Source organism: Procambarus clarkii, chromosome 83, assembly GCF_040958095.1.
Source record: "Procambarus clarkii isolate CNS0578487 chromosome 83, FALCON_Pclarkii_2.0, whole genome shotgun sequence".
Classification (NCBI taxonomy): Eukaryota; Metazoa; Arthropoda; class Malacostraca; order Decapoda; family Cambaridae; genus Procambarus; species Procambarus clarkii.
In genome coordinates, this window is record NC_091232.1 from 3,785,648 (window position 1) to 3,802,679 (window position 17,032).

A 17,032-nucleotide genomic window follows, 5' to 3' on the forward strand; every position below is an offset into this window, starting at 1 on the left:
CAACCAAAATATCATCGCTGTAATGGTGTTGACGAGGGGTCCCCCAGTGATGCAGGGATTAATACATTTCTCACAAATGGGAGGACCTGGGACCACACCGTGGAATGGTTATGGATTGTTATATCACGATGTTTGTTACTGTCACACAGCTATAATGTCGAACCTTACTGTGAAACAACTGGCAGATCATGGTAATGGGAAACCTGATTTGGAATAACAGCCGATTCCAGTTCCTGGCTCTAGGCCAGTGTGATATCGTTTCACGGAAGGGTAAAATATTAATGAAGAGAAAGATGTAGGTATCATTGATATCTACAGTATTAGGTAATTATTATTAATAGAGTAGTATTAATAAAGAGCACAAGTTAATTTGGTAAAATTCAATATAGTTTATGTAATAAAGTCCTGACCTCAAACTGGTGCTTGTTTTGGAGAATACTGTACTAGACCCACATCAGTTTTTCCCCAATTTTTTACCTTGCATCTTGGCCCATTGTATACTGTTTGTTTTTGCTATGAACAATTTCATCACTCATCTACTCATGATCTTATTGTCCAGAATAAAGATTTTATTAATACAGTATTTTACCATTATTTTGCCAATACTGGCCTCTGGTTGGATTGTAAGTCTGTAAATGGTCCACAAATATTGGAAGTTTTTAATAAATATTCACATTTCTTTCATTCTCTGTGTCTATATCTTTATCTTTCGCCAAGCTCTTTTTTTCCACTGCACTCATTGTTCTTTTATATCTTTATATTCTCCAGACTTTTTTTTCTCTCTTCTTTTTATGTATGTTACCATCTAATCTCTTTCTACTCTCATATCTCTTTTATTCTCTCATATCTTTTCCATTGGCATATTCTCTTTTCTCTCTCAAATCTCTTTTTTATCATATTTCTTTTCCCTTATATCTCTTTCATCTCTCTTTCCTCTCATATATCTTTCCTCTCATATCACTTTTGTCACATATATCTCTGCTCTCTCATCTCCCTATGTTCTCATTTTCTGTTCTCATCTCATTTATCTCATTATCTCATCTCTCCTCATCACATATCTCTCCCCCATCTCATCTCTCTCCCCCATCTCATCTCTCTCCCCCATCTCATCTCTCTCCCCCATCTCATCTCTCTCCCCCATCTCATCTCATATCTCCTCATATCTCATCTCTACTCATCTCATCTGATCTCTCTGATCTCTCATCTCATCCTCATCTCATTCTCTCTCCCCATTCTCAATTTCCAAACCATGTCACAAGACCAAATATTCAGTGAATTGCTCCAACTCAACCTTTTTCCTAATCCTACCCCATGCATTGATAAGCAAATTTCCTGCTTCACTAATATCCTACCTGCCATTTAACATTCACCAATGCCTGTCATTGACATTCCCATTTACCTGTTCACAAGTTTCCCAGCACATGATTAGTGGTTTTATAAAGAAGAAAAGTGGTACCTACTGTGAAATTTCTGTAAGCAGAACTTAATTTTGTTTTAATAAAATATTATTACAGTATTATTATTTATTATTATTATTAATTTCCTCGGATGTTTGCAGTGAATACAACAAGTTCTATATATGTACAGTATTGCAAGAGTTGCTTAAATTGTTTGGGTCAAGTAATTATCAAAGTAATAAAATTTGCTAATTCTTCATAGTTACAATTAGTTTCTCAGAATCCAATATTCAACATTTTATTTAGAACCGAGTTTCACTTAGCTGAATAATTAACCACATTTATTTACAGCCTTTGCTGTCCTACCCCTTCCTCTTATTACACAGTAATATCATGCCTGTACCCTTTTCTACCTCCATATTGAAACATACAACATTACCTCCTCTACCACTTTCATACACACTGTTGCTATACACTGTATATATACAGTGGCGCCTCGATTAATGAGTTTAATGTGTTCCGGCACCGAGCTCCTCATGTGGAAAACTCGTCTTGCGAAATAACAACAAAACTGGCGTCAGAGGTGTCCAAGAACCAGCAGAACGCTCGTTAATCGAGAGACATTTTCTGCGAGTGGCTTGCTTGTCACTGGAGCCGCTTGTCACTCGAGGTTCCACTGTATATATTACCATAAACACTACTGCTATATTTATCACAATAAACACAACTGCTATATATTTCACAATAAACACTACTGCTATACATATCACCATAAGCACTACTGTACTGCTATATATGTCACCATAAACACTACTGCTACATATACTGTATCATCATAATCACCACAACCACTGCTACAATAATTACAACCAGTACATACTCAACCACTACCCAAATTACATCAACAATCACAATACCATAACTGCAAAGCTGTTTTGGTATTTGCAGTTACCTGTATATCAGAGGTCCCAGCAGCTTGTCAAAGATTCCTGCCCCATTGTTCCTGAAAAATTTTTGTAACACCATTTTGAATTGAAGTACTGTACAGTACAGTGTCGTCTTGGCATTTATGGCTTCGGCAGGTAGGCAGCTCCATGGGTTTATAACCCTATGGGTGAAAAACATCTCTTCCTTTCTGTTCTACATTGTAGCTTGTTGAGTTGAAAGCTCTTATTCCTTGTTTGCATTACATTTGATATTTTGAAGACATGGTTTGGATCAACATCATCCAAATTGTTCAGTATTTTAACGGTCTCTGAGATCAGCCCTATCATATCTGGTTTGCAGGGTCCTCAACAGTTCCTGGGATGAGAGTTGACCAACTTCACAGTAATCTGATGACTGCCTTTACACTACTACTTCCACCAATTAAAACAAACAATACCATGCAACAATCACTACCACAGTCACAATTACACTCAACCTCCACATCCACTTCAGATACAACCACCATAACCATTTTGAATAGAACTGTAGCAGCCAATATGGATATAACTACCATATTTTGCTACAAATTCATACTCCACCACTCCATATTTGTTACATTCTATTTGCTCATTGCACCATTTTGTGCATATTGCACAAGCCTGTAATCATTACACAAGTATGCACTCATAGTGCAATCATGTATTCATTGCATTTCTTGAGCTCCTTATGCTCCCTCCACACATTACAGCCCCCCCCCTGCAATAAGAGCACCTCTTTATTCATCATACTATTCTCTTAATATCCTGAAATAGACTAGTCTTGTGACATGTTTCTTGATCACCTTGCAATCTATAACTATATATATCATTTTATTGTTTTTTTTTTTATACAGAAAGCGCAGTTATGATAAAGAGAATAGTGATGGTAACATGAAATGTACGAGGTGGAGTTTAGGTGGCGATGTTGGTACCAATCCTCCACTCCTGGCCGACATGGGGTTATCAATCCTTCAGGATGAGGAGAACACTGGAGCCCCTACACCCACACCTCCAACTACAGAAGTAAATGCAGATAAACCCCCTCCTCCTCCAAAGGTATGTCTTGGCCTATTCCATTAAAAGCATACTTGCAAACATCTCCATACACAATGAACTCTTAAACTAATGTATTTATTAAGATTTTTATTCACTAATGTTTTATCAAAATTTATCAAAATTGGATTGTACTGTGCAGTACTATTACAATTATTATTGTAATTCACCATTACAATTATTATTGTAATGGTGAATTTGTTTACAGTACACGTGTTTACCCCAAGTATGTACTGTATTCTTAAAGTGTAGGCTTATCTGAAAAATCTGATGTGTTCAGTAATCTGACATAGCATGTATTCCAGGTACAGTACATGTGTGAGCTTTTTAATTGCAAAATAATGCTGTACATATTAGGCGGTTCATATTTAATACATCGGTGTTGAACTACAATAATAGTCATAAAGGCTTACATAACTATTGCACTGCATTTTATGATTAAATATTATTAAATACACACATCTTAGATATCTGAAATAGTATTCACATTTTGGTGAAGCCAATAGCAATATAAAAAACTTGGGTACTCTTAAGCCTAGAGGATATTTTTACAAAAGCCTCATTTGTTTTTGTTTAGCTTACTGCTCTCACATTTGGAGCAGTCTCCTCTACCAATACCGTATTATTAATACATTTTAAAGAACTGCTATTTGTCTGATCAGTGTAGCAGACCTAGCAATTATTCTTGTCATTGGCCTTCTGTCTATTGTTTCCATTACTCTCCCCTACCACTACTTCCACAGCTGTTCTTTAGAACTACATTTGTCATGGGCCTATTCATCATATGTTTTCCACTCATCAATGTCACATAGCACTAGCTCCATGACACTCCAGCAAAACATCTATAGTAATGTTCCACTACTTTATGTAACTAAGTATGAAGGACTTTCTATTGGTTATCACTTTAAATTACATCAAATATTCATATCTGTGCAACACTTTTTATCCATGTTCTAAAATACCGTTTTAGATACCAGCATTTAAATATTAAGAGCAACACTTGTGTGTTGTTCACACTTAATTCTTGCTTCCTAATATGCTCACTCACCATATCTGCCTTCCTACCCTTCAACCCTTCAATTGGTTGAGTACCTTGGCTTTAATTAATGTTATATAATACTGTAGGTTAGAAAAGATTCTTACCATTTCTGTGTTTAATGTTAACCAATAATGATATGGTCTCATTTCTTTAATTTCACAGCCAGCTTATATTTTCTAAGCAGTTTTAATCAGGTGTGAGTGTGTTTAAAAGCCGTTTTGAACTTAAACTGATATACAGTATTTCCTTTCCATTCTTGTACATTTTTTAGGTGGCAAATTACAGTAGCCTTTGCAATAATCTTTTATTGAAAAAAAAAAAATGAAAAATTTACAAGCTTGCTTATAAGGAACTCACTTCTTCAGACAGTTGGATGAAATGGATTCAGTGAACCACTTTTCATATACTGCATACTGGATGACCTTGGTTTCATTGTAAATTATTTGAACAATTCCAGCCAAGTGGGCGGGTTTACTCTTGGATTAGGCATTGATGAAAAATGCACAGTATTTGAAATACTGAATATTAACCAAATAAAGTACACAAAAAATATTTATACCGCAATATGAGCACTGTTCTGTAAATACATTATTGTTAAAAATAATTCCCAGTACAAAGTTTAACTTTAAATGATTTAGAGTAATGTTTGGATATATTTAACCCTCAAATTGTGGTCATGATGATGTGCTGAATATCTGGTCCAATGCAGTAATCATCAAATGAAGATCTGTTTTGTATAAATGTTTGAATGCCAATGTTGTTCAAGTGGTGCTAGCTGTTCAATGGGGTCTCCTAGTACAAAATACTGTACTGCACTGTTCTCTACTATATAGTAATTATAAAACATTTTGGAATACCTGCATATCAAAATTTGAGTACAATAATTTGTTACACCTAATGGTATCCAGTGCGAATCTGTCCATTCAAGCCAGTATCCACTGTAATTTGCATTTTATATATGAAGGCATTTATGGCATTGTTTTAAGTATGCTATCCAAAACATGCTGATTTCTATGGTCTCCAATGAAAACATTTTTTCAGGTACTTCAACAAACTAACCAGAATGTAATAAGCAATGGGTCGTTTTTTTCTGATGATTCTGTAAATGTGGAAGAATTCTTTGTATATAAACGTAGACGTCTAGATGCTATTGCAGGGGGTGGTAAGTAAATACCTAAATATTCTTTTTCTCTAACAGTGTTAATGTAAATGATATACTGGTTATATATTTGTGTAATATTATTTTCTGTGTACTTCATAAACCACATCCCTTTTGAAAACTTGCTTCTTTTTTTTTCAGATAAATTTAATCGCATGTCCGATGAGTTGATTTTAGGTGTTTTTCGATGGCTTCCTAAGTTCATGTTAGCAAGGTGTGCCCAAGTAAGCAGACGATGGAAGAGGTTAGCATTTGATGAGACATTGTGGAGAAGACTTGACCTTGGGGGCAAGACACTTAAACCAGGGGTTGTGGGCCGAGTCATTCTCAGAGGATCGAGCATTCTCAGACTAGCCAAAGCTGAGGTAAAATATATTGTTTTTTACCTATCTTAACCATCCCATCACATCCATTGTTTATTGCTTGGCATATAATAGAATAGCTATTCTGAGGCAACGTCTTCATACTGTACTATTATACATTTTCTCGCATCCAGGTGGGCAACCCAATCTTCTCACCACAGTTGCATTATTTACCAAGTATTCCACCTGTAAGGAGCAAACTCCAGTATCTTGATCTCAGCATGGCTGCCATCGAGCCACAAGGTTAGTGATCTCTAGGAAATTTGTTTGACACTATCATTCATGTGATAAATGACATGAAGTTGTAGTGCTCCTTGCATTTTGATCCTCTCTCATGTTTAAAATGCCTTAACCAGTTTGTGTTGACATTCAAAGGTTTCAATATTTCAGTATCCTTCCAAGAAACTTACAAATAAGCCCCTTTTTAGTTTTTCTCGGTCATATTCCTAATTCAAATATTTTCTAGAAATTTAATGTTAACACTTCACAAACTATGAAGTACTTTTTTACTATCTGAATAGGCAAGTAATCAAGTTGTTCTCACAACTTATTTGCGCCTACTTTTTTTTGTGCATGATAACACATGCACAATATTTTGCTTGATATATTTTATTTTTACCTTGTTACACTTAGAATGGCTCAAACACGGCAGCCCCTTTGTTACCAGTACAAGTTGAGAGAGTACATCCTCTGGAAATAATATACGAGTGCTTCAGCATCATTCATTGTTTTAAGTTTGTTTGTTCAGTGAGTGCTACACGTCTTCTGCAGCAGCATCCAAACACTTCCATTTCCCATTGTACACAATTGCTCTTAGTCTAACAGGACGCCTTAAACGTAATTGTTGCACGTGAAACATGAACCATGATTGAATATAATGGGACACTTATCAAGTTAATAAGTGGTAACCCTTAAACACTGGGGTATATAAACACTTTGGAACCTGTTATATGAACCAACAAAATTATTTACAAGATGAATATATTTTTATTATGAATTTGTAGATCTGTGTGTAAAAGTAAGAAAATGATGAAGTTTGGTGTATTTTTCTATTTGTTAACTTGGTGAAAGCTGCACCATCTTTCAATACCATATAACCATAATCATTACTAAAATATATTATAAAATATACAATGTATTCATACATAAAAATCTACATGTAAAGGGAAAGAAAAAATCATTAAATATCTATCTTTGTGTTAGCCTGATGAGTGAGCTCTATTGATCAACATTCTGCTAAAGAGAATAAATTACTAGAGTAAAAGATACAGTATAGTAGGAAAGGCAAAATAATTCCAGCAAAGAGTAAATTTCCATAAACACAATTAGAGAACACTTCGTGAAAATCAGAGGCTCTCAGCTCCTCAAGTGTCTCACACCAAATGTGAGAAATATTTCTAGATAAATAGAGGAGGTTTTTGAGGAGCAATTGGATAAGTGCCTGCAGAAAATAATTACCTAAGTGCTGGATCAGTTGTGTTTTAATGTATATGTTGGTTTGTTTGCTGCATCAAGCAACAGCCTTTCAGTTCAAGTTACCATAATACAAGCCTGGCCCGAGGCTAAGCTTAGGAAATAGAACACTTGACACTAACTACAGGTAAAATAATGATATTTCCAAGGGTACCAGTTGAAGGATGTTCTCCCATCATCACGGCTGTAAACATACTGAAGTGGTAAGCTGCTGCTGTTTCAGGTGCTGTGTGATGCCATTTATTGATTAGAAAGTACTGTAGAAATATTTGGCACCAGTCTGCATTTAAATACTGATCCGAAAAAAGTGATCATGTTGGACCAGTTAGTTTCTTAGGGACCATTATATGGTACAAAAAATGCACTATATTTTAAAAAACCAAGGTTGATTTCTCCTCATCCCAGTGAAGTGGAAATAGGGTAATGGTAATAAATGGATGAAAATTTACTGTGATTTATTTGTATTTCTCTGTTAGATGAATTAAAAGTGGGTGCTGACACTTGTGTGGGAGTGTGCAGGGTACTGTACAAGTTACCTTCTTGCCACATGGCCTGCTCAGTTGGTAATATATTGTGATGCAAAATTTAAGAGTATCATTTAAAATACATACTCTCAAGTTCAGGCATCATTTGGATTAATTATGAGCACTATTGCTTTTTGGGTGATAATGCATTGTACCTTCAGTATTACATCATCAGAATATAAGATTGTTAAAGATACAGTATATTGGAACTTTGCAGAATGTTACACAACTCCATGAAACTGGGAAATGGGGTACTGTACTTCTGTTTCTTTGTACGGTATATACATGTCTTAATTTGGCCTATATATTTCAGCACTTGAAGAGTTGCTGAGTGTGTGTTTTGACCTTAAGAAGCTAAGCTTGGAACATTGCACTATAACTCGGTCCATCTGCTCACACATCGCTAACAACCCAAACTTGGAGACTTTGAATCTTGCAATGTGTTACGGGTTGTGTCATTCATACGTCCTTAACATTCTCAATCATTGCAAAAGGTAAATCAAGAATAATTTGAATGTTAATTATGTGTATTGCTAAATAGCTCTCTAATTAAAAGTATGTTAAATTTGTTTCTCTTAAGAACTAAAGGAATTATAGTATTTAAAAATACAGAACATAATTATTTTTCAGGTTGCAGAGTTTAAATCTTGCATGGACAGGATTATGTGCTTTGGATTTAAGTGTGATTTGTCGGCGTTTCCCAGCTTCTTTAGAACGACTTAATATATCAGGCTGTAGAAGTACTCTGTCAGACACACGTAAGTACCAACCCTATTACTAGTACTGTGGTCGAATATAGATAGTTCAAAAGCATCCAGCAGCTGAAAAGTTAAAACAATTTTGCATTTATAAAAAAATGGTGAAATGCCAGCCTTTTAAGTTTTCTCATTTGCTTAAATTACACTGCATTTAGCACTTCAAGAGATATGGCTAATAAAGGGTGTACTGTGCTTAGAAATTGATAGAAATACAAGAGGTTAATAGCATATTACATATTAGGTAGTTTTTAATTTATTTATATGCCCAGCATATATATTATAGATATATAATCTTAAGGTTAAATATACCAATATTTATTATACTATATATTCGACTACATCATTTTATATATATATGAAAATGCAGTATTGAGGTTTATAGATCATGACATTCTTTGTTACACAGTTTTTTCTTAAAATGTAGAGTGAAACTCAGAGTAATATTGTTAGAAAAATTTAACACTAAATTCTCTAAATTTTGATTACTTAAGTATGAGAATAACTGCACAACATTTTGTATATGTTAATTTGTTTCTTTAAGATGTGCGCTTACTGGCAGAGCAGTGTTCAGGCCTGGTAGAGCTAGACATAAGTGATGGAACTCAGCTTACTGCATCTGCCGTATCTGTTATCATCAGTGAATTACGCCATGTTGAGTACTTGGCATTTTCAAGATGTTATAATATACACCCAGATGCTTACCTGTAAGTTTAAAAAGGCATATAACATGCTTTTATTATATACAGACATTATCATCAACCCAAAGATAAGTAAAATAGTAAAATAATATGTGTTACATAATAAAAACATTAACTATTTAACTATCACTCATTCATTTATATGATTAACAAATATGACATATAATGTCACAGATAAGCATTTACCACAATCCAGCAGTCATCCATGGCAGCAACCCACAACTTCATAAGACCAGGAGTACAGTATTCCTCATGAATTTTCACATTGCGTATTTTCCTCTTAATATGCCATATAGGTGATATATTAAGTAGAGCTTGAGTCCTGCATATAAATGTTCAAACATATTGACTCCTCTAACTCCTGAAGGCCACCACCTCTAGGAAAAAAATTACCAGAGAGAATGCAACCCATCCTCCTGTTTAGATAGTACTTTTTATAACTATGTGCACCATAGTACAAACATTGACGTACTAAGGAATTAGATACCAGAATTTTGTACTATTCACTTTATAGTCCGAAAAAATAAAGCTAAAAAACAATCTTAAATATTCCTAGGCCTAGTCTAGCACACATATATATACTATATTAAACCTCAGATAGCATGTATTAGGCCTAGGAAGGTTAAGTTAGTTTAGTTTGTCTTTGCAACTTAAATAGAAATACTTTTCCGGTCTCTCCAAATTCAATATGTCCAATTTCTACTTTCTAATTGCGTTGAATGTCAGTATATGTTCCATGGTCCTTGTCACTATAAGTACTGTATTCCCAAAACAGAAGGATGGGCTGGAGAATGAGGTATTGAATAAGGAAATAGTGCTATTGTAGCACTTAATTTACTTGTAAAGTATATTGATTGTAGTACTGGTTAGAAAGATGGTGTTCATATAGTGAAGGTTATTTTTGTTCAGTGTATTTTGTGCTTTTAATCCTGCAGAAACAGTCTTCAAGCTTGCTTTATATTTGTTACACCATTCTCTATGGTAACAAATGGTGACTGCTTTACATACTTGATTGCCAAACCAGCATCTAGAATTCTTGGCCATTTTTCAAGTGCACCTTCAATAGGCTATATTTAATACTTGGTGGATGAAATATTAAAAGCAGATTAAACACAAGCCATTATTCATGCCCTTGTGTTAGGAGGGATTCTCAAAGGGGGGAAAAAAGGAAAAAGATTTTGGCGGACAGTGATAGTACAGGGATAACTGGGGTAGAGAGAGGATCATTGTGTAAAATGATGGTATAGTGGAGAGAAAGCTTTCACAATGGGGTTAGCTCTGTTATGTAAAAATACTGTATTGCTTGTTTAGTCAAGATAATACCTTCGTAATGAAAGAAGTTACAACATTTTTTATTTTTTTTCCAGTGAACTAAAGTCAATGCCACATTTACTCTACCTGGATGTATATGGCATCCTTAGTGAGAGTGCGCTGAGTACGTTACGACAAAGTCTTCCACACATCCAGATCAACAAGTACTTGTTTTCTTCTGTTGCTCGGCCTACTGTTGGAATCCGCAGAACGTCTGTATGGGGACTGAGAGTAAGAGATTAAGTTTACACTATTGAAGACAAAAAGGATAATTGTAAGTGCCCCAGTCAGTTGTGTTTTCTGACAAGACTTTCCAAAGACAGATCATATGATGCTTCTCTACATGCCATTCTCTTAGCCCCCTCTACTACAAGCATATTATTCAGAATGAATATATAACATTTTTAGGAGATACTTAAAGCTAAAACAATTTTCTCCATAATATATATAAGCATTCTAATGGCTATTGATCAGACGAGCTGTCAGTGTGATAAAGAATTGTTTTCCTGATATCTCATTGTATAATGAAGCATTTGCAGAACAAATGGTAGACTAAAATCAGGCCAATATTGTGATGTGCTGGTGTGTACATGAAGTGCAATAACATTAGGATTTTGTTAATAATAATAATAATAATAATAATAATGATAAAAAATTGAGGATTAGGAAGAGATCTCATGTACCTTGTGCATCAGAAATAAATGCAAATATGTAAAAATATGTTGTTTACATGTTAAAATTATGAGAAATTAAATTTAAATATCAATTTGAATAAGAGGTGGGATCGGGGTATTATTTTCATGTGTAACAGGACTTGTGAATTGTTGAGTTCATCATGTGATAAACTTATCATAACCATACGATAAGTTCATCATTATGAATACTTATGAATTGCAAACTATATAAATTGCTATCCAATTGCAGATTAAAAGAGTTTCCTTGTCTGATCTTATGCTTTACTTCATTAATATGTTGAATTTATATCACTGCCAAGACTTGGCTATGTTGGTGGCATGTTAGTATTGTATTGCCAAATGATTTAATGCATTTTTAAAGTTTAAATAATGAATGAATGTTTACTTCAAAGAAGTATGCCATGATTCAGTAGCTCCCAAGAGAGCAGAAAAACTAGGATAGAATGTATTGAATGCATAAATTAACATTTCATATGGTAGGTATTTTAGTAAACTTGTTGGAGGAAGGCAGTATGAATGCAAATTAGTGTAATGACAATTTTTATTTTTTTTTTTATTGTTATTTTTATGTCACAATGTTTGAACATCCATATCATTAACATTTATGGAAGATAAATGTTAGAAAAGAAGACCTCAACTGCCAGTTGAGGTCCTCTTTCATACTGAAGACATTTTTGGGAAATTCAATAAGTTTGTCCTCTTGGCATGCTATCTAATTTGCATGATTTTTGGGGGGGACATCTAGGAATTATATTCATTGGGTTCATTTGTATATAATAGTTCTGTCATCCTTTCCATTGTTGTGATTTAATAGATTCATTTAGTTTTTAATGTGACTAACTTTCTAAGTACCATGTAAATTTTGATGTTCATAAGTCATTCTTGAGTTGCTCAATACTTAAGTTAAGATTACTGTTGGATATATTCACTGTTAGGTGTGAATGAGCGAATTACAAACATCTCTTACTTTCATTTTCATTACTACATACGAGCACCTTTTCCCCTGCACGTATAAAGTTGGATGCCTTATGTACAATATTTCATGTGTTTGGTACTGTTTCCGTACCATAGGCACTGGTGATAATTTTGTTGTTGATTTTGGTATCACAGGCAATAAGCAAAATCCAGTGTATCAAAAGGATAATGGGCTGCCTCAGCAGATATCTTTATACCCAAGAAGAATAGTGGAAGAGAAAAAAAGAGAATGGTGTATGTTTGTTAAATAACATAAAAATCTAAAATAACGTGAAGAGCAGTCATACAGATATTGTGGATCATAAAGTGAAGGAAGGTAGGTAATGGCGTGAAGTGTTGTCACTGAAAAATAATGAAAGAACGTTACTGCTCTTTCAGTAAAAACCTTATGAATGATCCAGACAAATCAGTTCATTTTATTAATTAAAGATAAGTGTAGATAATTTGAATATTTTGTATAATTTAATTTAAATTGTTAATTAGAAGTTTTGTTTACAATTTTTTTTTTACTCATTGCCACTTAAAAATGCATTCTATTTTCAAGGTTATTCATTACATTTTTGTAAATTTTGTTCACAATTGTCGATATTACAATATTTTTGCAATTTATAAAAGTTGCTTTTGAATAAAAGTTCACTGAACTGTGTGTGAAATTTTATTGTGCACACTTATAATCAGCTTAATTAGAGTTAGAAAATACTCTACAATAGATATGTATTATAAACATAGAGATATATTACTACTATATATACTGTACTATATACAGTATATAGTACTGTATATGGTATAGGGAAATGCTGAGAGGCTAGAAAAAAAAAAGTGTAATTCACTCACAAGTGATTGGCAAATGTGTGATGATCCCGAATGTAGTGGCAGGGCTGAGCAACCAGTCTTTACATCTTTGTGACTACTAAACTAGAAAGTGGGCTGTATCTATTAATGTAACTATGAATTCTCAAGAGATAAAACCAAAATAGTGTAAGAGATCTTGAGATGATTTCGGGGCTTAGTGTCCCCGCAGCCCGGTCTTCGACCAGGCCTCCACCTCCAGGAAGCAGCCCATGACAGCTGACTACCTCCCAGGTACATATTTACTGCTAGGTAACAGGAGCATCAGGGTGAAAGAAACTACTCATTACACACAGAAATCACACTAACGTGATGTATCAAATGAATAAATCCACAAGGGCTGTGACGTAAGGGCGAAGAGGGAGAACGGCCTATTGACATAGCTCTAGTGCAGGGGGGAGTTGTGTAAAACCCTGGTTTGTGCCTCGGAGAGGCTGCGGGATCTTGTAAGTTCAGTAGAACTTTGGTTTCAACTCTTACCCTGTCGTAGCTCAGTCGATTAAGGCAGTGTCTGGGATGCTCCCGGATGCAGGTTCGAATCCTTGTCACGGCCCTTGTGGATTTGTTCAAACTGCCCATTGTTTTTCGCCGGGACCACAGGATCACGCGTCCAGTGTTCTGTCCGCTCAGCCACTGGCTCCTCCTGAAGATCATGTACAGTACATGAACTTCACATGTACTTTATAATATTTGAATTAAGAGATCTTTGAATACTTGAACGTAGCCTAGTTACAATACCTACTTTATACACGGAGAAATCACATTAACATGATACAGTATATCGATGAACAAATCCAACAGAAACCTTGATGAGGGTTCGAACTTGTGTGCTGGGTGTGCCCAGCACACAAGTTCGAACCTATGCACCTGGGGATACTCGGTGCATAGGTTCGAACCCTCATCAAGGCTCCTGTTGGATTTATTCACCGCTTTATAGTAAATTGAACTATGATTAACATTTCTTGCTTCTGTTTAGTTTTGTTTCAATAGGATAAATTTTTATACTGACTATTAGTTTTATAACATTGCCATAGACCTTGTTTAGTGGCCTTTTAACTTGGGCTAACCTGTCTCGGCGACCACTATAGTAGACTCCTAGACTGTACCTTGACCTCTGATAAAACTGACAATGAACTGCAGAGGACAGGATTAATAGAATGCTAGCAATGTGTCAGACATGTGCGGAGTGTAGGCTAAACTGCAACATGGAAATCTCTTAATATACTGAGTGTAGACTGTTGCATTGATGCAATAAATTTTTTGTTTATTGGCCTCCACTATATGCCTTTTTGGTGTATTTATTTATTAGTGGAAAATCATTGTAGACTAACCCCAGCTTATAGATGAAGAAAGGGAAACCATTGACTTTAAATAATTTGTTACATACCCAATGGTCCTTTCTGATGATACAACAAATAGTTATGCTGTAATTTTGAAAGTACTGTACTGTACTTAAGAAAATTACTATGTACAGTACAGTATATGAATGAAGCAGCTGACAGACTTCTGATGCAGCAGCCATTAAAAGCAAGATTTGTTGAGCTCCTTACCCCAGACTTTGGGGCATTTTACTGAGAATTTTACTAGATTCAAGCACCTGGAAAGTGACCAACCTGTACACAGTGAAAGAAAATGCCAATGTTTGTTTATTAAAATCAGACTCCAATTCTAATAGGAAAAGGTAAGTTATAGTTACAAGCATTCTGTGTAACAAGAGACATCCTTATAGTCATCTATGACTTATGTATGACAATGTGGGAAACTATATTGTCTGTTAAGAGTTGCATTAGCCAGGTAGTCATTCTGGTAGAGTTATCCAGACTAAACCACACACCAGAAGATGAGACGACGACGACATTTCAGCCCATCATGGACTATTTCAAGTCATTTGTGAAAATTATCACAATCTACTTGACCAAAATGATCAATAAAGGCAATCAACCTGATAATCATCGTGTGATAATCAAAATGTTGTGGTCTCATCTTCTGGTGTGTGGCTTAGTCTTAATATCTTCAGCCACGTTATTGTAACTCGTCGTCTTCACAGTGTGTTATCCAGTTTTGGTCTCAGATTGTTTGATGTGCACAGGATTAATCAATGCCTCCATTCTGCATTGATTGTTTATTAGGCTTTCTGACTTTTTGTCTTTATTGTGAGTTTATCTGTTTACCACATAAAATCTTTCTATCTTAACATTTTCAGATATAGTTCAAAAGGCAACCTGTTCTGGATTTTAACTAGTACTTACCTAGTTGTGCTTGCGGGGGTTGAGCTTTGGTTCTTTGTCCCAAGATTAGCATGTATGATTGGAATGTTAGATGGATGCAGAGGGCCATCAGTGCTTTATTTTCCATCTGTTACATTGGGTCTAAAAGATTCATTTTCCCCACAAGTGTTAAGAGATTTTCAATGTAGAGTGTCCACTCTGATACTGCATCTCTGGGCTTCTTGTGAAGTGGCCATAAAACTACAAGCAATAGCTCAGAATTATGCAATGTGGCATTCAGTGTTCCCAAATAGTTCTGCAACACATTTACTTGGATAAACAGTAGGTGATTTTGGTTTTCATCTGTATCTATTGAGAATGCAAAACATTCCTTAGAACCTCCCTTTCCTAGTTAACTCCCCCATTCAGTGTAGGCAAGCTTCTGGCTCACATACTACCAAGAGCATAAGGTGGTCAACCTGAGTAGGTCAAAGGGAATAAATTGAATTTTAGGTAAAGCAGTTACAGGATGTGGCTTCAGTTCTCTAATCAGATGAACTCCCAATTGCCATACCTGGTCAGGGTGAGAAGTATGATTTGTTGGTCTAAATATTCTGCTCAGGATATTCACATTTTATTTGGAACAATTCTAGGATGCTGAACAAAAACTTTTTTCTTTGTTCTTGTAAGTCTCTGTTCTGGAATTGAGCTCTTGGGCTCATTTACTCAATCCTTGCAAATTAATTTGATTCAGGCTAGCCTAGTCATCTAGCCAGGCTGAAGGAGCACCTATTCAAGGAAAGATGAGACGTGTTGATTACTATATAACTGATTGGGAATAAATTCAGTTAGGCTTTGGTATTAATGAACCTAGTTCCTCCTGCACAGTTATATAAAAGCATTTTTTCTATTGAGCCTTTACAGGTTTATTTACAACCTACGTAGCATCACAACAGTTTTGTAATTTTGTTCAAAAATATTTATTTATTCTACTTTTCCCATTTTCCTGATCTGACACTAAAAGAAGCCTTCATTCTTGTCCTGCGTACTTCATTAGGGTTAGTGAACTTTATTCCTTTCCGAGGAAGAAAGGAAGGAAGGGTATATTTCTCAGGTCGGTGGGCTCATTTGTTCCTTTTATTACAGAAGCGACTAGTTCATTACATATCAAATTAATAGTTTTTAATGGCTTACATTCTCTCTCCAGATGCTCACCACTTTGAGCTTTACATACCCTGTAGTTCTAGTTCAGTTTTTTCCCCCAACCCTAGGACTTTGCAAGTAGCTAGTTTCTGTTGATTTAGTTTTATTACCAAACTCAGCAGTTCCTGCTGTCTGCTCTCACATGAATATACAGTATTTCAATATCTTTGGTTATAAATATAGAGGGAAGGCTATGTTGCAAAATGTCTGAGATCTAACAATTGTGGCTACCAAAGATGCAGGTACTAAATGGAAGAGAAAAATTGAGTAAAGCACAGATAATAGGACTAGAAATATTAGGCTGATAATGCATTACAATACGTGTACCTGGTAACACTCATCTTGGATAATCAATACAAAGCGA

General features: G+C 35.1%; 1 protein-coding gene across 2 annotated transcripts in view; it reads left to right on the forward strand.

Annotated features, from left to right (window-relative positions):
- Skp2 (S-phase kinase-associated protein 2) overlaps positions 1-13,055 on the forward strand; it is a 13,729-nt gene extending 674 nt beyond the window's left edge. Inside the window, exons 2-9 of one of the 2 annotated variants that reach the window (XM_045759484.2) lie at positions 3,217-3,418; positions 5,496-5,616; positions 5,755-5,978; positions 6,110-6,218; positions 8,286-8,466; positions 8,603-8,730; positions 9,272-9,434; positions 10,796-13,055. In XM_045759484.2, coding sequence (XP_045615440.1) covers positions 3,217-3,418; positions 5,496-5,616; positions 5,755-5,978; positions 6,110-6,218; positions 8,286-8,466; positions 8,603-8,730; positions 9,272-9,434; positions 10,796-10,982 — 1,315 coding nt within the window. In that variant the 3' untranslated portion in view covers positions 10,983-13,055. The remainder of the gene's footprint in view (positions 1-3,216; positions 3,419-5,495; positions 5,617-5,754; positions 5,979-6,109; positions 6,219-8,285; positions 8,467-8,602; positions 8,731-9,271; positions 9,435-10,795) is intronic. The other variant, XM_045759483.2, reaches the window with a different exon arrangement.
- The last annotated feature ends 3,977 nt before the right edge of the window (positions 13,056-17,032 follow it).